Source organism: Sminthopsis crassicaudata, chromosome 1, assembly GCF_048593235.1.
Source record: "Sminthopsis crassicaudata isolate SCR6 chromosome 1, ASM4859323v1, whole genome shotgun sequence".
Taxonomy (NCBI): domain Eukaryota; kingdom Metazoa; phylum Chordata; class Mammalia; order Dasyuromorphia; family Dasyuridae; genus Sminthopsis; species Sminthopsis crassicaudata.
This window is the reverse complement of record NC_133617.1, coordinates 596348702-596372715: the sequence shown is the minus strand read 5'-3', so window position 1 is coordinate 596372715 and position 24014 is coordinate 596348702. Positions and strand designations below refer to the sequence as shown.

The 24014-nt window shown below is 31.4% G+C and overlaps 1 protein-coding gene across 2 annotated transcripts in view; it reads right to left on the bottom strand.

Moving 5' to 3' along the window:
* The window catches only part of ERCC8 (ERCC excision repair 8, CSA ubiquitin ligase complex subunit), a 59290-nt gene that overhangs the window by 21232 nt on the left and 14044 nt on the right, over window positions 1-24014 (bottom strand). For both annotated transcript variants that reach the window (XR_012484790.1, XM_074282429.1), the window contains exons 4-9: window positions 20508-20631; window positions 13146-13227; window positions 12018-12086; window positions 9815-9881; window positions 7346-7449; window positions 6075-6199 (exon numbers count right to left, since the gene is read on the bottom strand). Coding sequence is in view for 1 of the 2 variants with exons in the window: in XM_074282429.1 (XP_074138530.1) it covers window positions 6075-6199; window positions 7346-7449; window positions 9815-9881; window positions 12018-12086; window positions 13146-13227; window positions 20508-20631 (571 nt within the window). In the remaining variant the exon portion in view is untranslated. The remainder of the gene's footprint in view (window positions 1-6074; window positions 6200-7345; window positions 7450-9814; window positions 9882-12017; window positions 12087-13145; window positions 13228-20507; window positions 20632-24014) is intronic.

Below are 24014 nucleotides of genomic sequence, written 5' to 3'. Positions count from 1 at the left end.
TTGGGGCTAGCTGGGTTGGAAGGTAGCCTCTGCTTCCACCACAGGAATTTTCACCTCCTGGAATAGTATGAGGAGTTGGGCATCTTCTGAAAGTGGAGAAAGATTGAGAGGGTCTCTGTTGACAGGGGATGCTAAGCCTGGCTGTGCTACTGAGATATGGCCCTGGACAACAAGGAACCAGCAAATAAGTAGAGAAGCAGTGGAACTTGCAGGGAAACTGTTGGCTGTAGGCACTTTCAGGTGAGCAGGGTTCTTGGTTTCAATTCCAGGTCACAGAGAATAACTATATATTATGTATAATATAATTATATATATTCATAATAAATAAAATATAAGACTAATCAGACTACCTGAAAACGACCAAAAAAAAAAAAAAGGGGGGGAGAATCTTGATATAATAATAAAAGAAATAATTTTTTTTTAATTGTCCTGAAATGTTAGAACAAGAGGAAAAAGTAGAAACAGAAAAATTCTACCACTTGAAAGAGATACCAGCAGGAATATTAAAGGCATATATTGAAACCTCCAGGTTAAGGACAAAATAAGCTATGTAAGAAAATATGCACAGTAAGATAATGAGGCTTTTAAAATATAGTTACATAAAAATTCCCATGTAGTATTGTGGTTTTATTACCAAAATAATCTTAATTTCCATGTTTCTTTTAGAGTTATCATCTTAGGTTTATTGATTATAAAGATCTGGGGCCAAGAAAAATTTTAAAGCAAAGGAATTTCAGTACATAGTGGAGGATGACAAGTACTCCAAGTGACATATCCTTGATATTGCCACCCACAAATGTACCATCTCAAGATTCAAAGATTTCTGGAATCTCCTCATCTGATCATAAGCTATTGGCTTTCCACCTCTCCCTTTCCTTATATGACACCTTATAACATAGCATTCTTTGACCCTTCAGTTCTTTCTAAAGCCAACTTCTCTGCATTAGACAGTCTTTTCTTTTCTCTAAATTGACCTTTTTGTGAACCAATTCAAATCTATATTGTCCTCTTGAGTTCCCAACCCCCTTATTTTTACTGATTGTGCCTTGCCAAGCTTCAGCCTTGGAGCATTCCTATTTTTTAATACCTTTTGTCCTATACATGCTACTAAATGATGTGGAGGAAGTCATTCAGTGTTCTGACTGGGTCCACTAAAAACTTGTTATACAACCACAAATGGACTCTCACTGATGCTTAGCAATTCTTCTGTAATTTTCTTGTCAACTCACTAACCCACTCTCCACACAAGGTCTTCTGAACTTTTGCATCTCTCCTGAAACCTCTCATGGTTCCCTTTTCCCCCTACTCCCTGAGGTGAAAATCCTGACATATATAAAGAAAAAACTGAATCCATTCTCCTAGAGCTCCCTCTTCTTTATTTCATATCACATGTTGAAAACAGAACTCATCATCTTTCCCCCAAAATCTTCTTCCTCTTACTGTTCTTACTACTGTAAAGATCAAAACCATCCTTCTCAATCATCAAGTCATTTTTAGTTTCCTCACTCTCTCTCACTCCCTACAGAGACCTTTCAGTTTCACCTTGATAACATCTCTCTACTATGCCCCCCTTTCTCTCCTCTAACACTACAACTACTATGCTGGAGGCCATTATCACTGCACACAAACTATTGCCATGTCCTGCATTTGCCTGTATCTATCCTCCATTCAATTACCAAAGTGATTTTCCTAAAGCATAAGTCTAGTAAAATCATCCCTTCTACTCAGTCAACTTCAATGGCTCCCAATGGCCTCTAGATCAAATACAAAATGCTTTGCTGGGCATTCAAAGCCCTTCATTACCTACCTATTTCCTCCCTTTCTAATCTTCTTATACCTTTCCCCACCACATGCTCTTTGTGATTTAATAGCAATAGCCTCTTGGCTGCTCCCTGAACAAGACACTCCATCTCTTAACTCTTGGTATAGTATATCTCTGGCTGTTTCTCATATCTGGAAAGCTCTCTCTCTTCATCTTTGCTTCCTGGCTTCCTTCAAATCTCAATTAAAATCCCATGAAGAAGAAAAGAACAAATTGGAGAAAAGGAAGAGAGGAAGGATGAAAGAGCAGTGGGAATTTCAAAGCCACATAAGAAGATATATAAAATAATATTATACTTTAATTTTTATCCTAGATGCTTAAGTGATGAAAGAATCAGTAATTTTAAAAAAAGACAATGATGAGTTCATCCATACACTCATTAAGATAACTTGGTTACAAAAACAGACAGTTGCCACTTTTATGTCATAATGTGTTCCTATAAACCACACCATAAAATATTGTGATTTACCTACAGTAACAATGCAATTGGGGAAATATTTCAGTCTGAGAACTCTGCACTAAATAAATAAAAGATATGATTAGCAATTTTTCTTAAGTGTAATTATGCAACTATAATTTACTATAATTTCAAATGGCAAAATTAAAATTGCAAATTTTACAAAACATTCACAAACCATACACGTTGATAATGTAACATTTCCCAACAGGCTATAATGGAAACATATATAGTACAATCCTGTCAAAGATTTGGCTAAAATTAATGAGAACTACTTATTTTTACACTTTAACAACTATAATATTAAATGTTTAATTAATAAACTTTTTTTTTTTTTACAACTTAGCATTTTTTTGTTTGTTTTTGGAAACGTAGGGAGAAGTAATTTTTGGATGACTTGCCTTTTCAAAAAGTTTTAACTAGTATGAGAAGTCTGAGCTAATGACTTTATTTTAGAGTCTCCATAAAGTCTCTTACAGCAAACAGAAAGATTCAGAATCAATGCACTAATGTTAGACCTGTACTCAAATGGCATCATTATTGTCCTAAAATGGCTAAGGTAGCATATAAATATTTGAAATTAAGAGGGTCTGGAGAACAAATCTATTGAATCTTGTTCTATTGTCCAACATATATTTTTTGCTCCATTTACTTTCCAACATCAAGTGCAGCTTATGTGTGTAGAAAAGGGATGAGAGAAGTAAAAATGCTTTTCCTTGGCAATTAAAAGGCTACGTATGACTGTATAGCTAATGAACCTTTCATTTCTCAGTTCTTCTCTCTTCTATGGCCAAAGTTTTTTTGGTAGTTTTTTGGAGTGGGAAAGATGGGGGGAGAAAAAAATTAAAGTCTTCCCTTGAGACCTATTTCCTCAATTATACACAATATTATATTGAAACTGTTCTTTCAAAGGTTACTACTGATCAGAATCCAGATTGCCAAAATTAAAGACCTTTTTTTCATCCCACATCTTCTTCAATGTTCTCTGTCACAAAGGAAGATAAATGAAAGTTTGAGAATATAAATAAGACAACAACAATTCTCTAAAGCCATAAACTCTCCACTTTATATGAAGAAAAGGTCTGGGATCTAGGATAAAAGATTATATACTAGCTCTGTGAACCTGGGAAAAGCCATTCAACCCTGTCTCTCTTATCTGTTTTTCATCTGTGAAATGAGCTGAAGAAGGAAACAGCAAACCATACCAGCATATCTGCCGAGAAAATCCCAAAATGGAGTCACAAAGATTGGGACATTTGAAATAAACTCAACAACAATGACAACTTATGGGAATAGAAACTGGAGCTTTGATTTCATTAGTAACAAGGAATTCCCAGGTACAAAATTCTGTCTTCCAATGCAGATTGGAATCTTCTCTCCAATTTTTCTTCTCAGAAAATTGCCTATGGGCACTGAGAAGTTAAGGAAGTTGATTAAATGATCTGAACACAAAGCCTTATTACATGTTAAGAGTCAGGACTTGTAATATGCTCTTTTTGGCTTCAAGGCCAACTCTACCTACATTCAAACTTATCAGGTTATAGGAATAAGCAAAATGGTTTTTGAGTGTTTGTTAGAGGAATGATGTAACCTGAGTGAAGGAAGGTATCTTAGATATTACCTACTACAACTTCTCATTCAAGTATCACTAATAAAATGTTGCCTTCACTCTAGCTCTGTCCCATTACTGAGATAGTTAAATTTCCACGTAATCACAATTAGGGATGTTCATGATTTTGAAAAGTTTTTTGGATTTTTTTATGTTAAATTTAAATTTGTCTACTCTGCTCATCAGTCACAGATTTTTTCTTGATTTCCTCTTCTATATGACAGCCTTTCATATACTAGAAGGAAGCTCTCAGTTTCTTCACCTTTTCTTTACACACTAGCCCTCTCCTAGTGTGCCCTTAACCATGCTTTTTAAAAGAGTTTTCAGATGCATCAGAATTATTGTTGCCCACGAAAGGTTCTTTAGTTAGCTAACATCCCCCTTAGAATAAGACAGCTATATCTGAACATGATAATCTAGATGTGATCTGATAAATACAGAGTACAGAATGATAACCTTATCTAAATAAACAAGAAATGAATAGTTAAAGAAAACCCAGAATAAGTCATCAAGAAGAGGGCAATTTTGAATTTTAGATCAATATTTACTTATGTGAAACTGTAAAAAAAGATAAAGAATGAATGAATTGTGCTAGTATCATTCTGTGGAGTATCAGTAACATGAGGAGATGATTAGACATCAAAAATACTTTAGACAACTAGATGTAATATAATCTCAAAATCATTTTATGCATTGTGCTTATAGTTTTATTTTATAAATTATTATTTATTATCTTAAATACACTGATAAACATGCCATTTGTCTATATTGCCTTTCTAAATGAGAAGAGTAAATTGAGTCCTGCACAGATCATAGTGCAAAGAAATAGAGAGAATTCACTTTCTCAGTTTCTAATCTGTGGTTTAACTAAGTCAGTGTCTCCTGAGAAAATATAAAGGGAATACTGTGCTCTAACATAATCTAGACATAAATGACTTTGGCCTTTCCCCAGTAAAATCAATAGTAATAATGATTATTATAATGACATTAGAAGCATCTGGAAGGGAGTAGTTAACAAGTACAGATGCTAAAACAAAGGGATAATGAGATTAATATTAACACCTATAAAATGTCTTGGAAACACCAACTACAGAACTTTGTAAAACTACTTTGGAGGGTACTAATATGTGCACAAGGATAGTAGAATTTTTAGCCAAGAAAAAAATAAAGTATTGCCATTGAAAGGTATTTCTAAAGAGTTGTCATCCAGGAATAAACTTTATTTCTTTACTTTTTATCAAATCCATGCTGTAACCTTAAAAACACAAAAGACATTATATGAATTTGCTAGGATATTAAATTTTTATTAAAAATAACTGCTTGGCCCTCCTTATAGTGGACAGAAACTGGAAACTGAGTGGATACCCATCAATTGGAGAATGGCTGAATAAATTGTGGTATATGAATATTATGGAATATTATTGTTCTGTAAGAAATGACCAACAAGGATGATTTCAGAAAGGCCTGCAGAGACTTACATAGACTGATGCTGAGTGAAATGAGCAGGACCCTCAGGAGATCATTATATACTTCAACAACAGTACTATATAATGATCAATTCTGATGGATGTGGCCCTCTTCAACAATGAGATGAACCAAATCAGTTTCAATAAAACAGTAATGAACTGAACCAGCTACACCCAACGAAAGACCTCTGAGAGATGACTATGAACCACATAGAATTCCCAATTCCTCTATTTTTATCTGCCTACATTTCTGATTTCCTTCACAGGCTAATTGTATACTATTTCAAAGTCTGATTCTTTTTGTACAGCAAACTAACGGTATGGACAAGTATACATATATTGTATTTAACTTATACTCTAACATATTTAACATGTATTGGTCAACCTGCCATAAGGGGGAAGGGGTGAGGGGAAAGAGGGAAAAGTTGGAACAAAAGGTTTTGCAGTAGTCAATGCTGAAAAATTAACCATGCATATATCTTGTAAATAAAAAGTTATTAAAAAAACAAAACAAAACTACTTAGTTATTTTGAGAATTAAGTATCTGTTGCCTGATGTACTTAATACAAAATGTTTATATTTAACTTTATTTAAATAAGAAAAATAGCTGTGGCTCAATGGCAAGTTACATGGTTCAATTTAAATGACCTAATGTATGTATTGAGCTATTTTTAAATTGAACATCCTCAACTCCATTTCAAATATCATCAGATATCTTACTAGTGTGTTTTCTCCACTGGAACTGTTCCAAAGCCTCATTCGATCATCTGTTCCAGTAGTCAGAAGGTGAAGCCCATCTCTTGTAAAGCACAGGCCATTAACTCTTCCATTATGGGCTGTGTTTGCTACCATATTAAAAAACAAAACAAAACAAAACAAAACAAAAACACAAAAACAGTTCAGTTTTTAGTACAGATTTTCATCAATCCTAGAAAAAAATAGTCAATATACATCTAATTTTTAACATTATTTAGGCATATTAAAATGCACTGCTATAGAAATAATTTGAAGCCAATAAAAACAATCATCAACAAATAATGCTTTTATCTTCATAAGGATGCAAATTAGAATTGTGAAATACAAATATGCTAAAGGCAAAAAAAAAAAAAAAAAAAAAAAAACCCAAGAAAAATCTTTAAAAGCAAAAAATATTTTAAATCCAGTATACCTGGATGAAGTTTATCAAATGCTTTGATATCAAGTTTTTTTTTTTGCTACCAGAGAAATTTAATTTTCTCTTCCTTCAATGTTTCCATTTGTAACCATGATAGTCATATTTAATAAAATTAAACAATATTATTATACATAAAATGTGATGAGTATTATATCAAAGAAAGGACAGCTGTTCTAGTCTTTAAATTAACATGATTTCAAACATGTGGCTTTGTCCTGAGATAGTATTATTCCTTTAATATGTGATTTTACTTTTCTTTCTGAAAACTTGTTTCTAAAAGTAGCATTCGATTTTACCATTTAATCAAATAATTAATTTCTAGTCAATTCTGAATCAAATTTTAAACTACCATCAAAATACAACTATAAAACTGCAATTGATGTACTTTGTCACCTGGATTCTTGCTAATTCATATTCAGCATAGCCTGCAATTTTTATGCTGACACAATAAAAATAAAATCCTGCTATTTCTTTACTTTATGGTGGGCTTCCTAAGTAGCACTCTCTGCATTTACATTTCTTCAGTACCGTTACCCAAGATTATTATAATGGTAGCCAAAAGAAAAAAAAATTGGACACTCTGGTTCAGATATGTTTCTATAATTCAAAATTCAGATACAATTAGAAGTTGTCATATTGCTCATTTACCAAGTGATTTAATTTAGCTTTATACAAAATGATCTAAGATTTCTAGTTGGATGCCTTTTTCTCCCACCTATAAAATGTGAAGTTTAACATATTAATATTAAGAAAGCATCAAGATAAAAAATATATATACTATTGTCTTTTTATATTATTAATTTAATCTCTTCATTACCTGCTTCAGAAGATGCTTTTGACTTTTCCCCATTGTGCTGATCAAGAGTAATCAGACATCCTGAGGCTCTCCTAATATCCCATAGTTTTACTTTACTGTCAGCACTAAGAGGAAAGAAATGTAACAATAATTTAAACCTAGGTCAAAGAATCTGCCCCTCCCCCTGCTCATCAGTCATCACAGCAAGGATCATTACATTTGCACAAATGTGTCTGTACATTTGGGTTGTTGTACCTTTGCCTGTTCGGCAGATGTTCAATATGCAACATTAGCATTAAAAATAGTGGGGGGAGAAAACTAAGAAAATAACCTTTCCTTTTTAGTTTACAAGGACACAACCCAACATCTGCTGCTTTTACACAGTTATTTTTAATTATATGAGTATTTCTCTCCCCCCAAGGACTAGAGAAGCTTGTAGTTTGCTCCTTAGCAATTTTCTAACTACATTTCTCTCACTGCTTGTTATTCAAATACTGTCTAGGCTATGAAGCAGATAAAATTTCATGTTATTTAAGCACCCAAGCTATCATATTTATGGCATTTTTTTTTCTTTAAGAAAGACAAGAGTAAAATTAGTAAAAGCTAATGTAATTTCACTCAACTTAGTATACCAAAATTACTTGTCTCAAGGGCTTACAAGTGACAAATTTGAAGATCTAGAAATTAAACACTTGTTTTATTCTTTTTTTAAATCATGGAAAATATGCCTAAAGAAGGAAGACAAGACTTTGTTAACAAACATCAATCTGTGCATTCATTGGTGATTACAATTTATTATCTGAGGATATTGGTATCGTATGGAATCAGAACTCACTAGGACATATGTTAGATTCTTCCCCTACTAGGTTTGTCTTGTATTTTTAGTATAGGAAAGTAAAGGAAAACTATGTATATCAGAATGTACATAAACCTAAATAATAATGTTTATTTGCCTATAACCTGGATTCTTTATACAATATTGACTATGAATTCTGTAAAAGCAGAATGAAAAATACTTTCTCTACTTCCAATTTAGTTTTGTTTCTGAACTGGGCTAAGTTTTAGGATTCTAGTCTGCTGAAAAATCAGTTTGGGCATGTCTGTATCTTGATTCTGTCCTCCCTGGAAGGGATATAAATGACTATGGCATCCAGAGAAGTGAATGTCTCTATAAAATCTTTTGGAATGATAAGATACAACGTTGAATAAGAGTGAACTTTTCACTGCCACTTGGATCTGTATTAGAGCTATGATAAATAATAGTTTCTAGGGGAATGGGGGCATTATATTTATCTATCTCCTTACATTCTGGTGCATCTTTAATCAATAATCTTATACTAGTGTAAGAATATTGATTAAAGTAGTAAAATAATGCTTGATAAGCTTTCCCATTCAATTTAATTTCAAATTTTAGCATTTTGATTTTTCCTATTTGAGGAAAATTTAGGAAAAATAATAATATCAAGATTTTTGGAAGAATCTTATTTGCAAAATAAGTTAGTAATGTTTAACCACAGATAAATAACACACCATTAAATTATTCTATTTTACCAAAATTGATAAGAAAGATATAATGTAAATCTCTAAATTTTCAAAAATCTCTCCACCCCTCCCCCAATATATATATATTTTTCCTTTAAGATTTAGCTGCCTTTGGAACTAGAACAATAAAAACAATTCTATGGGCTGTAATAGAAACTTAAGAATTTTCCACTAAAAGCAAAACAAAACAAATGCACTGGAGTTCTCCAGTTCTCTGTGTCATTTGTTCAAGCTCCTATTTTTTGATGATTTTGTGTAATTTTCCTGCAGTGGTAGCTTGATACAACCACACAAAATCTCAGAGTGCTTTAGATAATAAAGAATTGGAAGACGACTTGGACAATGAATTGAGGTCCTATTGTATCTAATACATTTTAAAATTATGAGGAGATTATTTAGAAGATTTGAAACAGAGTCAGGAAATTTCTAAAACTCTAGAAAAGCCATTTTCTAACAACCTGTACTTATCTAAACACATGCACACACATCCATTAGGATAAAATTCTCTCACTTTACAAATTTCAAATCACACAAAATATAAGTCACAACAGATAACTCTAGCAAGTATACAGTGATTCAATGAATGACATTTATTTCCTAAGATATAAACATTACTGTACTCATACATGACATTATTGGGTGCACATGAATTATTCTGTCAGTAGATTTCACAAACTGACATTCATATATCTATACTTTCTTCTTTATCTCTCTCACAATGTGAAAAAGGGAAACTTATAAGATGATTAGCTGGATTAACAATATTGTACTAGAAATTATCAATGTGATATGCTTACAACTAAAATTTCACAAAGCTTTCTACTTCATTTTTTAACAACAGAATTATACTAACATAAGTCAAAACACTTATACTGAATGTGATTCTTCCAAAATGCTGATTAGCAATTATTGTTCTAACTTCTACACAAAATTTAAAATACATCTTACCTCGCTGTTGCCAATATATATTCATAACGTGGAGACCAGGAAACTGCTAATATTTCCTGCCTGTGACCTACAAATATAAGCACATAAAAAAGCTTTGTGAGGTCTTTTAAATATTAAGAGATAAGAGAAATCTAAGGAAAGAGTAAAATTCAAATGTGAAATAACTTAAACAGCTGGTATTTTATTACAATAATAACTGAGATTTATATAAAAATGTCAAAAGTCAACACATATTAGAATGCCTGGCATTTATCAGGCAATGATTGGTTTTGGTTTGAGAAGAATAATCAAAAAAAGTGGGTGGGCTTTTTTTAAAGACAAAGTTATCAGAATAGATCTAATTATTATTGCACATAACACTTTGAACAAACATCCACAAAAACGAGTAAAGATATTTTTTCCACATATTCACAAAGTTAGGATCATAGATTTAAAGGTAGACGAAACCTTAAATATCAACTATACCCGAAGAGTTATAAACTGTGCATACCCTTTGACTCAGCAGTAACATTATTAAGTCTATATCCTAAGGAAATCATAAGGGAAGGAAAAGGATTCACATGTGCAAAAATGTTTGTAGTAGCTCTTTTTGTGGTAGAAAAGAATTATTGTTCTATACCAAATGATGAATAAGATGATTTTATAAAGGCCTGGAAAGATTTATATAAATTGATGTTGAGTGAAACAATCAGAACCAGGAATACAGTATACAGAATAACAGGAAGGATATGCCATGATCAACTCAGTATTCAGTGATCCAAAGCAATCCCAATAGACTTTGGACAGAAAATGCCATCCACATCTAGAAAAAGAACTAAGGAGACAATGTAAATCAACATATTCTATGTTCACTTTTTAAAAAAATTTCTGCCATGATTTTTCCCTTTTGCTCTGATTTTTCTTTCCCAACTCATTCATAAAACAATGTGTATTAAAAATAAATTTACAAGGTAAAAAAAGAAAGTAAAGCCCAAAGAAGTTAGATTACAGAAGTGTTAAGTGACAGAACTAGGGAAGAAAACATGATTTTTTTTATATAACTAGTTTGTTTTTTTTTATATACTTTTTAGTTCAAGGGTAAGCATCTTTTTAAAAAACTTTTTAAATTTTTATTTTTTCAATTACACATTTTTTTAAAAATTAATCTTTTTTTCCTTTTTCTTGTTTTTTTTACATTTTTTGAGCTCCAAAATCTCTTCCCTCCTCCACGAATCATTGAGAAGGCAATCAATTTGATAAAGATTATACATATACAGTCATGCAAAAGAATCTCTTCAAAAAATTTTTTTTTCTAGAAAGCCTAGGAACTACATATTTCTAAAAATGATTACAGAATTGTTCTAAAATCTGAACTCAATACTGATTGATTCTGCCACTGTTAATCAAATCATTTTTCTCCCTGAATTACTTAGACATTAATTTTTATTAACAAATTCATAAAATTTGAAAATATGATCTTCAGCAAATTTTTGTGATGATGTTTTATTTTAATTAATTCAAAGAAATGTTAAATAAAAGCACTGAAGCTTTGGGTAGGAAAGATGTCAGGCTTATATTTTACAAAGTGAATAAAATTGAATATTGCTTTCCTTAAATTCCTTATTTCAGTGATTTTTCAGTGTTTCAGTGATATTGCAGTGATTCAGAATTCATGTTAATACAATTCCAAATATCTAAAATGAAAAAAAAAAAACAAAAACTGGGGTGTTCAAAGTTTTAGTTGTTATATTTTATCTAATAAAAGTTTTCATAATCCCATTATTCAAACATGCCTTTTAAAATCTCAGAAGTACTTTTAGAGGGGAGGAAAGATGCTATTGGATGTCAACAAAAGTTGACAACATAGGTAAAATGTTAGCATAACAGTTCATTTTATATAATTTCAACACATTAACCTACCACTATTATTATAGATTTAGACATTTCAACCAAGCATAAACTGTCAAATGAAATTACACTGTATGAGATAGATCTTATATTTCCCAATTGGCCCTTGGACATTTATATACCTCTTCTCAAATTCAGTAACACTAGAACAATGCACAAAAGGAGCTTTTCTCTCCTCTCTTTAGTTTTAACAGCTAGCACAAAATACATAGTCATGTGACTGACAAAGAATAAACTGTTAGTAATATGTCTTTATACTGAACAATTTATTCAAAGTAGTTATTGTCTAATATTTATGTTCCAAATTAAAACGTACCCTGTAGAATGTGGGAACAGGATCCAGACTTTAAGTCACAAAGTTGTACTTTGGGGCCTTTAGTACCAACTGCAACAATAAAAATAAAAATACTTTAACACAACAGCTTTTTTGTGAAATAAAAAAGAAAAAAAAACAGCAAGGAAGTCATAGACATAAGCTGGCAAGTCACACTTTTAAAATGAGAATTTTTAAAATGTAGTTTACTTCCAAAAGTTCTTAGTAGAGTAGTTTAATTATATAAATGATATATTTAATATATCAGCAAGATATTAACTTAGATTAAAAGATTTCCTTTTCATGATAATCCACTTAAAAGATGACATACTCACTAAAGAAAATAAAAACATTTTGCTGAAGAAAATTCTCAAATTACTTAAGCTGTTTATATGTAATAATTGACTTTGGTAAAGGAGGAAGAGGTCAGATATATGATTTAATTGGTACAGAGAACTCCCAGTGAAGTATCAGGCCAACAATTAGTGTCCAACAGGAGACAGAATTTCCAAAGTACACAAGTGTCACAAATGACAATAATTAAATCTTTCAACTGGAAATATAATAAAATTCATTCAGTTTTTTAAATGAAATATTTAAATTACATGCTATATTGTTTTTATTTTGCCTACTGACAATTTATTTCTCTTCCTGCCCTTTCCCCCACTAGTGAAAAAAAATTTAAAAATTATTTTAACAAATATACATAGTCAAACAAAACTATTTACCACAATGGAAATGGCTAGAAGTATCATGACTCATTCTATATTTTGAGTCCCTCATCTCCTTTGTTAGGAAGTTGTTAAATGCAGTATATATTCTTTTTTTAAAAAATTAATTTTATAATTATAATTGGTTTTTTTACAGAACATATGCATGAGTAATTTTTTTTATAACATTATCGCTTGTATTCATTTTTCCAAATATTCCCCTCCCTCTACTCCCTCCCCTAGATAACAGGCAGTCCCATACATATTAAATGTGTTGCTGTATATATTCTTAAAACCAAATCAAACAAAAAAGCCTACCATTTTTACTTCAACTACACTTACCTAAACATGCTGGAAATAAAAAAAAATAAATTTCCTATTTAGAAAAAATATATCAATTTAATTATAGTTACATACACACCTGCTATCAAACAGTGTTTGGTGGCAACTGGAGACATATGATGACTATAGACTGTTCCCTCAAAATGAAATACATCTGCAGGCTGATAATCAAAACACAATATTTATAATGTTTGAGTTCTGATTAAAATCATAATAAAACATTTTCTTGCTACTTATTTTTAGAAAATATTAGATCATTTTAAAATGAATAATATAATTGTTATTTTTGTTACAAATTCAAACAAATTTTCAATAGTATTGGGCTTTTCTTTTTTAATGTGTGAAATACCTTTCTATTATAAAATACAATTTTGATATGTCCAGAAATTCAGAACAAATAATATATATCTTTATGAAAGTGTCTTCAGTACTTTTGGCTAAAATGGTTGTCAGAATGGAAACAAACATCTCTATTCCCACACACTTACCTCAGCAAAAAGCTAAATATTTGCACCAGACTGAATAACGAATAAGAAATTTAGTGAGAAGTTAAGACTATGTGACTTCAACTATGTGCGATTTCACAAAATGTCACCCAGAAGCCTAAAGACAGTAAGTTTCTTTCTGTTAGAAAGGCCAATGTCACTATAGGCATATAAAACCAGAGACTATGAGTTGATCAGAGATGAACCAGAGATACTTGTAGTCTAAATATCTCTGTATCCAGATTCAGAAAGGGGAGAAGGTTTCCATAAGAAAGCCTTAAAATAGTCAGAAACTCACAATATCAAGTCATTGGGTATAATAGTCACCAATTCAGGCTTAGTAGTGCTCAGAATAGGACATCTGAGACTCTAATGTTTGTAGTAGTAATGAAATGACATAAAAGGTGCTAAAGATCTATTACTCTGAATCTCAAAGTTCCAGGGGGCCCTAAAGTGTAAGAGTGCTGTAAGTATAGCCACACCCCAGGTGATCAGCAGAGAAAACCAGGTTTAGATCAAGCTGACAATCCCACCTAAAATCATAACAGGAGATGGAGAATGGTCCTAATACAAATTCCAAAAATCAGAAATTAGTGTAGTAGGTGAAAATAAGCAGAAGAAAATATAAATTACTTTAAAGAACAGAACCAGAAATACCTAAAAATCCAAACTAAAAGATATTTTAGTTAAATAGATTTTTTTTTCCCAAGGACTATATGAACATCCAAAAGGAAACAAGAGAAAGAGAGAGAGGGGAAAAACATCTCCAGAGCAAGACAATGAATAAATAATAAGTATCTTAGAAAGTGGTACATCACATGTAACAGACATCTTGAAAATTAGAACAGACTAATAAGAAATAAGTGATTCCACGAGACAACAAGAAATGCTAGAACAAAATCAAAAGATTGAAAATTAGAAGCACATATAAGATGCTTTCTAACAAAAACAACTAGGAGACAGAATTCTCTCCAGGACAGAGAATTTTAGCCTCATTGGATTGTATAAGAAAAAAAAAAAAAAAAAAAAGACACTGGATTTTAGGAAATCATAAATGAAAATTGTCCAAATTTTTTAGAATCAAAGGCAAAGAGAAACAGAAAAACCACCAAGTAATCACCTCTGCAAAAAATATCCCCCCCCAAAAAAGTCCCAGGAATGACAAATAGTTGAAACCCTCAGTTTCCACATAAAGAAAAAAATACTGCAAAGAGTGAGGAAGGAGTTCAAATATTGAACTAGAGGAAGGACCATATAAGACTATTACTAGCAACAATTACTGTAAACATGAGAAAATATTGGCATACAATATTACATTTTGCAAAAAAATAGGCTTATAATCAAGGATAACTTATCCTGCAAAGCTGAGAGTATAATACTTATGTGTGTGTGGGAGGGATAAACCTTTAATAGAAGACTTTTTTTTTTTTTTTTAATATTTTTTATTTACTAGATATATGCATGGGTAATTTTACAACATTGACAATTGCCAAACCTTTCTAATTTTCCCCCTTCTTCCTTCCCCCCAGATGGCAAGTAATAGAAGACTTTGAAACATTTTCAATAAATAGAAAAATAAAAGATCTGAGTAGAAACTTTGAAAAACCAACAGAAAAATATGAAAAGACAAAATTTATTTGAGTTATTGAATATACCTTAAGTTGCTAACATTCTAAAAGGGGAAGAAGAAACCAGTGGATTTTGCAACCTTAATATTTTTAAAAGATCAATGTTCTCAAGACAGAGGAAGCTGGAGTGTACTACTGGTTCTATTCTTACAATTTTAAGAAGGGAAGGAAAAAAAAAAGAGTAAAAAGAATTAACTACTGAAGATTTTTTTTATCACAACAGGAGTAAGAACACTATATAAAATCTGGAACAAGGAGTGGCAAGAGTAGTTATCAGATGAATTTACTCTCATATGGACCAAAAGAAGATTGAATAAAGTGAGTACACAACTCACAGAGTGACTAGTGCAGAAATATATCAAGGAGGCATAGATGGGGTGTATATAAAGAAGGTAGACAAAAGGGTGTAAGCAAAAGAAATGTCTATTTTAAAGGGTAGATACTTGAACTCATACAGAGTAAAGTGAATAAAAGCAAATTACTGAAAGATTTAAGAAAGTAGTAGAGCAATGACAAACAATGGCACCAGAAGACCTATAATAAATGTTATTTACCTCTTTATAAAGTGGCAATGGACTTTAGGTGCAGGGACACATAACTTTTTTTTTTGATATGGCCACTAACTAGATTTATTTTGCATGTCTACTTTTGCAAGATTTTATTTATTTTTTCTTTTTCCTTTTTATAATAGAAGTTAAGAAGGCTAGCAATAGGGATATATCACTATTAGAACTTAAAAAAAAAAAAAGCACAGAAGAGAATAAAAGGGAGAACCTTACAAGTAGGACAATTTATTTAATTAATATTTAATTTTTTTATTACATAAACAATGCATTTTTATTGAGTTTCTCTATGTTAAGTACATGCAGAAAAATATTCAAAGTAATACTCTATTTTTAATTTATTTATTTAATAATTTAAATAAAAAATAAAAGCAATGGCCACATTTTAATTTTTTGATTGAAAAACAAAGTTCCCTTTCACAACCTTAGGGTGGCAGTCACTGCTTCTTTCACTAGGAACCTCATAATTATATCCCTTATCAAAAAAATTATAAACTAAGAGAATCAGAGTAAAATAATGCTGCAAAATTCAAGGGTAATGCTTAATAAGCTATTACCTAACTATATTAGACATAAATCTATCATGATAAAATTATGAGAAAATATCACTTCAAAATTATTTGAAGAGTATATATATTTCCTTACTCCATAGAAAATTTTCCTATAGGATTTTATTATGAGTTTATAAAATTGTTTTTATAGAAATCCCTAAGCGTTTTCCTCAGTTGTATAAAACTTTTCAAGAAAATGGTCAAATCTGCCAAAAATTTGGTTGTTGGCTACCCTTCTAGACTCACCTATACAAGATTGCATTAGTCCTCAACAACAACAACAAAAAACCACAACTCTTTAAATAACTAGCAGTAGCAAACTGAAAAAAAAAATATTGATTCTTATTTTTTGGCATTGGCACATTCCTAAATTCGATTTTTCTTGTTACCTAAGTCTATTCAAATATGGCCCAGGTCAAAATAATGACAGTAATCAAGTGTTATTTAATTCTGAGCCATAAAGTTGCTCATCTACTTACTGGGTTATCATAAATTTTCCAAAAGTATAGAATTTCAATTAGCAAAGGCATGTTACTATCTAATTTTAATTAGCAAAGACATGTAACTATAATGTTCACTAGTAATTTAGATTCATATTTTTATATTGATCAATATTTATTCTTGCATTGAGTAACTGTTAAATCTGTTTTGTGCCTAAAAGTGCTAGATGCTACATAAGAAATACAGAATATAGAACAGTCATTTAATTAGAAAGATAGACTGTAATAGTCGTTTAACAAGGCAAATAATATACAATAGATGGTAAAGACAAAAGAAATTCAGAGAAAAGGAAGACTATTTTGGGTAAGAAAATATCAGAAAGGAAAAAGGACCATCAAAATTAATGCTTGAATTTAGATAATAGTAGGGCATTTTAAGACCTGAGGCTGCATATAAAGACTAATGACCCATAAAAGTCCTGCCATATTTAGAAGGTAGTGGGGGATCAACCTAGACAGCAGGAGAGAATAACTTTGGAATATCAGGAAATAAGACAGCATAAAGTAGACATTATCTAAATTCTTTCTAACTTCCCTCAGAATGAACCCTAGATCAAGTCTTTAAACAGATTTTTGGAATGTCAGAACACACAAACATTCAGAGTGGAATAATTTTCCTGTTTAAGATATCTTATAAGGACTTGTAGAAAAGTCCATATAATTGGGCAGGCAGAATACAGCCCCCTGCACTAGCAGGGAAAGTCCAGGTGTGGGGAGGTCTGGAAAAGAATCTAGTGGGAGGCTCTTAGCCTAAATATTGTGGTGTTGGTTACTCTGTCCTGGCTCAGGTGGCCAGTAGATCAGCAGGTCAGTTGTGAGACCTCCAACTCAAGTACAGAAGGCAAACTGTGAGCCCTGAATCCCAGCATAAAAGGCAGGACTTGGCCAGCATCATTCAGTGCAATGGGAAAGCTTACAGAGCAACCAGTCCCAGCCCCAGTCCAGCCCTCCTGCAAAAGAGCTTGGGACAATTTCTCTTGGAGCCGAGAAGCAGAGCTCAACTTTTAAAAATGAGCAAAAAAGAACTCTTAAAAACTACTATAGAAATAGGGAAAATCAGAAGACAAATCCAGAAAAGGACAGTGAGGTTAAAAAGCCTTCACATGAAACTTTAAAAAGGGAGATGAACTGGTCTCCACTTCAAAAGACTCTCTTGGAAGAATTCAAAAAGGTTATTAAGAGAAATAGAAGGAAAATGGAAAAAGAAATGAGTGTTACGCAGAACTATGAAAGATTGGGGGAAGAAGCCAATAGCTTAGAAAAGGAAACACAGAAATTAATTGAAGAAAACAACTTAAAAAAATAAATTTGGTGAAATGGAAAAAATATATATTGAAGAAAATAGCTTCTTAACAAATAAAATTGGCAAAATGGAAAAAAAGCAACTCCTTGAAAAACAAAATTGGTGAAATGGAAAAATAGAACAACTCCTTAAAAAACAGAATTAGCAAAACAGAAAAAAAAATCCACTGAACAAAACAACTCTTTTAAAAGTACAATTGACCAAATGCAAAAAGAGGTAAAAATAAAAAGCTAAATGAAGAAAATAATTCACAAACAAATTAGACAAATGGGAAATGAATGACACAATAACACATCAAGAATCAGTCAAACAAACCCTCCAAAAAGAAAAAAAAAACCTAGAAGATGTAAAATACCTCACTGGAAAAACAACTGACCTAGAAAATACATCCAGGAAACAGTTTAAGAGTTATTGGACTAACTGAAAGCCATAATGGGAAAAAAAAAAAAAAAGGCCTGGACATCTTTCAAGAAATCATCAAGAAAAACTACCCTGATATTCTAGAACTAATGGATAAAATAGTCATTGAAAGAATCTGCCAATCACCTTCTTGAAAGAGATCCTGAGATGAAAACTCCAAGGAATATTGTAGTTAAATTCCAGAATTATCAAAGTAAGGAGAATATGCTGCAAGTAGTGAAGGAAACAATTCAAATATTGAGGAGCCACAATCAGGATTATCCAGAACCTACCAACTTCAAAGAGCCTAGAATATGATATTTCAGAAGGCAAAGGAGCTTGGATAACCAAAAATCTATCCAGCAAAATTAAACATAATTTTTCAGGGGAAAAGATGGACATTCAATGAAATAGAGGATTTTCAATCATTTTTGATGAAAAGATCAGAGCTGAATAGAAAATTTGATCTTCAAATATAAGACTAAAGAGAAGCATAAGAAGGAAAAAAGATAAAAAGGGAAGGAAAAAAAGTTTTTTAAATGTTAAAATGTTTATATCTCCTTGATCCTTCATAGGGAAGGATTAAATGAGATAATATATAAGAATTATGTAAACTATAAATGCTTTGATATTTCAAACATCTACAATTTTGCTACATCTCTATTGATGCAAATCACATCCTCAATAGATGGTGTTTGAGTATTTGATGGACAAAAAATTCATTACTCTGTGATTAATGAAGTGACAGAGTTCCACTGTACATAGCCAAGGTGATCTTTAGACAATAAGCATATAATCCATCCCTGTTTCTCTATTCAAAACCTTCCAACTTCAGTAGTATCTAGAGTTATGCTCTGCTGGCAGCTTTTGGGAGACCAGGGTTGCCTCCATACCAAAAGGAGATGCCAGAATAGAACTTTAGTAATCTGTAACATTATAGAAATGTAAGCTATTAATAAAATTAATATTAATATAATTAATAATTAATGGTAAACATTAAATGCCAGACTGAGCAATTCCTTATAGTAAAGATGAAAAAAAATTTTTTTCAACAAGAAAGTAACACGATAAAGTCATGATTTTAGGAATATTATCTTTGGTGACAGGAATAGAGCAAAGGAAAAGACCAAAAAATAGAAATAGGGAAGGAGTTAGGAAGCTATTTAGTTATAAGGAAATGAGGGTCTCATTTAGATGATGGCAACAATAAGAAAGAAGAGATAAATGAAACATTTTAAGGGAAGAATTTACAGACTTAGTGAACGACTAAGCTTTAAGGAATAAAAGATAAGGAAGAATTAAGGAAGAATTCTTCAGAAAGAATTCTAATTAAGGCAAGTAGGAGGACCATATATAGAAAGAGGAAATTTGAGAATTGAAAACTCATGAGTTTTGGATGTACTGAGTTTGATGTGATAACATCACAAGAGGAACTATAGGCCTGCCAAATGTGTGCATACACATGAACACATATATACATGCATGTGTACAACCATGTGTGTAAAAATTTTACTGATTAGAGAAAACTTTTGGGTAAAGAATCTCTACCGGTATAGATTAGCACCTTTTTTGCAAATTTCAGTATAATTTAGAGAGTTTTTCTACAGTTTAGATGCCTTTAGAGTTGCCTAAAGCACTGACAAGTCAAATGACCTGCAGTTAGTATAGGTGAAAAGTAAGTCTTGGGCCAAAATATAGCTTTACTCCCTATAGTGCCACTTTACTTTTCTTGCCTGTTTTTAAAGGTGGTGAGATTATTAGTTATAATAATAAAATGAATACATCTGTCTATACAAAAATATCAGGACTAATATTCTTTCCTTTTAAAAACTAGCAATAAAGATTAATAAAATAATTTTCCCAAAAGATCACATGAATTTTCACTGTTGCTTATATTTAATAAGCTGTATTAGTTTTCAGTGTTGTCAGAATTATTAACCTTGCTAGCAATATCAATAAATAGATCAGGGATTGAATTAGTCTTTATCTTTTTAGCAATTTAATATACTTACTTGTAATGTGTTTGTGTCCCATATTTTCAGAGTTTTATCAAAAGAGCTTGAGGTGAACATGCCAGTATCATGAGGATACCATTGTACTGTCTCAACACTGTATTTGTGAACATCAGGATGGTTTCTACAAAGCAGGAATAGACAATATTAGGTTCTAAATGTTTCAAACAAAACATTATTCTTTATCCTAACATCACCAAACTGACTTCAATCACTCAACTGTACCTGCTCACTTCAAAGTTACCAGTGATCAAATAAGTTCTTTCGATTTTTTTAACATCATAATAAGTTCCCATATCTCCCTCCCACAACCTGTCTCCTGGGAGCCATTTCAAATAACAAATGATATTTTTTTTAAAGACACAATTTTAAAAAAAAATCAACATCAATGATCAACAAAAATAAAAAGTCTAAAAATATGTACAAAATTCAATTCTTTTGGCTCTCCTACTTCTGCAGAAGGCTAAGGGAAAAATGTCTTCTCACATGTTTTCTTTTGATCCATTGCTCTATTCTTTTATAATTTCACAACATAAACTTTTGAATTTTTGTATATGATTTTCCTTTCCTTTTATATGGTTGTATATTACATATTATGTATATTGTCTTCTTAGCTATCAGTTTATATATATCTTTCCTTGCTTCTCTGTATTCATCTTAATCATCTCTTAGAACACAGAAATATTACATTATAGCCGAGGACTATTTGTGCAGTATCACATTTCCCAATTGATAGGTATATATAATGTTTCCTATTCTTTGCTATCATCAAAAAGTGCTGCTATAAATATTATAGCATGTATGGTGACTTTCTTATTAATCATTGCTTTGGGGTATAATCACAGTAATGGAATCTCTAGGTCAACAGTCACTTTGATTTGCATAATTCCAAATTACTTTTCAAAATGGTTGTATTAATTCACAGTTCTACCAACAATGTGCCAATGTAGCTATCTTTCCACAATCTTTCTACATTGAATATTCTCATCTATGCCAATATAAAAGACATTAGATATAGGGTGAAACCCAAGAGTTCTTTTGAATTATATTTTCCTTATTAATGGTTTGGAACTTTTTAATGTTTTAAATTTGCAATTCTTTTTTTGAGAATTGTTTGTTCCTATCATTTGACAATGAATCTATTATGGAATGTTTTTTGGCTTTACATAAGTGTTTGTTAATTGATTATATATATCTTAAATATTTACGTATCAGAGAAATTTGATGTAATGATTACTTTCCTTTTTAGCCTAGGTACATTAATTTCGTCTGTCCTTAAGTTTTTCAGCTTCATGTAATCGAAGTTATCTATTTTATCTTTTGTAATTGCCTTTGTCCCTTGTTCAGTTCAAAATCTATTTCATACCCATAACTGTGACAGGTATATAATTTGGTTCACTTCTAATGCTTTTTTAATAGTATGATCTCTAATATTAAAGTCACATATCCATTTAGAATGTATTGTGAATATAGTATAAATGCTGATCTAAACATACTTTCTGCCAGACTGCTTTCCAGTTTTCTCAGTAGTTTTAATCAAATAGTAAGTTCTTTCCTAATTAATTTGTTTTCTGGTTTATTGAATTTTATTATTTCCAATTTTCCCTTGTAAACCTTTTGATTTTTTTTTAACCATTACCAGAAAGTTTTGATGACTGCTACTTTAAATAGTCTGAGGTGTGGAAGTGCAATTCCCCCTTTCCTTCTTCCTCTTTTCATAATTCTCATGGATATTCTAGATCTTCTGGTGTTTCCAAGTGAATTGCTATTTTATTAACTTTTATAAAATGTCTTTGATAATTTGATCTGTATAGCATTAAAAACATATATTAACTTTGGTAGTATTATAATTTTTATTATATTGACACAGCCCAGCCATGAATATTGAATATTCTTACTGTTTTTTAAAGTTGTTCTTTATTTCCTTAGAAGTACTTTGTAATTAAATTTATACAAGGCGTTTTAGTGCTTTGGTAGATTGATCTCCACACATTTTGTAAGTTTTATTGTGATCTGAAATTGAATTTCTCTTTCTATTACTGACTCTTGGTTTTGCTATTTTGCTATTACAGAGAAATGAGTTTGATTTTTGAAGATTTATTTTATAGTCTACAATTTGGCTAAAGTTATTATCTCAGTATTTCTGTGGATTCCCTAAAATTTCCCACTAAAAAGTATCATATTATTGGCAAACACAGATGGTTTCTCTCTTCTTTTTAGTTATTTTTATTCATTATCTTAAAACCATTGCTAGAATGTCTAAAACTATATCAAATAATAGTGGGGAAAGTGGACATCCTTGCTTTACTCATATAACCAATGATCTTTGAATTGTCAAATCAGATGGTTTTTTGGCAGTCCTAAACCTTCTCAATCTAACTCTTCTTCTAGATACCCAATCTTCTCTGGATTTTCCTAACATTAATTATTGTCTTGGTTTACCTACTACTTGTCTAACTGTTCCTCAGTCTACTTTGCTGGATCATCACCCATACTATATCCCTTAATTCAGAGTTTTCTGAAAGATTCTGTCCTGGGTCATAGTCTTTTATTCTTCTATATTCTTTCTTGGCAATTCCATAAGCTTCTATGGGTTTAACTACCAATTCTATACAAAAGATTCCCTAATCTTTATATCTAGCCCTAGTCTCTCCCTTGAACCTTAGTCTTTTAGCAGCAATTAACTATTGAGCATAATAAGAAGTCCCAGAGACATCTTAAACACAGCAGGTCCAAATACTTTGTCATTGCTGTATGCCTTTCTCTACTCTCTTCTAAACTTTCCTATTTCTGGAAAAAAGGCACAAATATCATTCATCTCAGGTTCATGATCTCAAAATCAGCCTGAACTTCTATATTTTCCCCTCTCCCCTCTACATTTTATATATATAAAACATATACAATTAGCTGCCACATCTTGTCATTTCGACCTTTAAAGCAATATCTTTTGCTTCTAAACCTTTCTTTCCAAATACAAGGCAAACATCTAAGTTAAGATACTTCATTACATTTAGTTTCCTAAATGCTTTATTCTCTATTTAAATGCCAGTTTACATTACTAAGATAGGGGACTGACCTTGAAACCCTTCTGATTAAAATTCTTCAAAGCTTCCTAGGACTTGCAGGACCAAAGACCATCTCTTCAGTTTAGCAATTAAAGCACTTTACAATCTGGCACCTCTCCTACTTTTAAGAATTATATATTCCCCTTTATGTACTCCATAATATAAACAAAATGGCTTATTAGCTATTCCACCAATGGAGAGCTTATGCTAGAGACAAATTTCCCTTTATCCTCTCAGATTCAGGTCAAGGGGTAATTCTTAGTCTAAGTCGTTCCTGATTCCCTGCACCTTCCTCCCCAATTCTTGCTTTCTCTCTCTGGAATTATCTTACATTCACTTACCTGTGAATTTGTTGTTTCCCCAAGAAGACAAAGTTTTAAGAAGCCCTGCCCTAGATCACAACATAATGTTTTATATATGTTTATATATATATATATATATA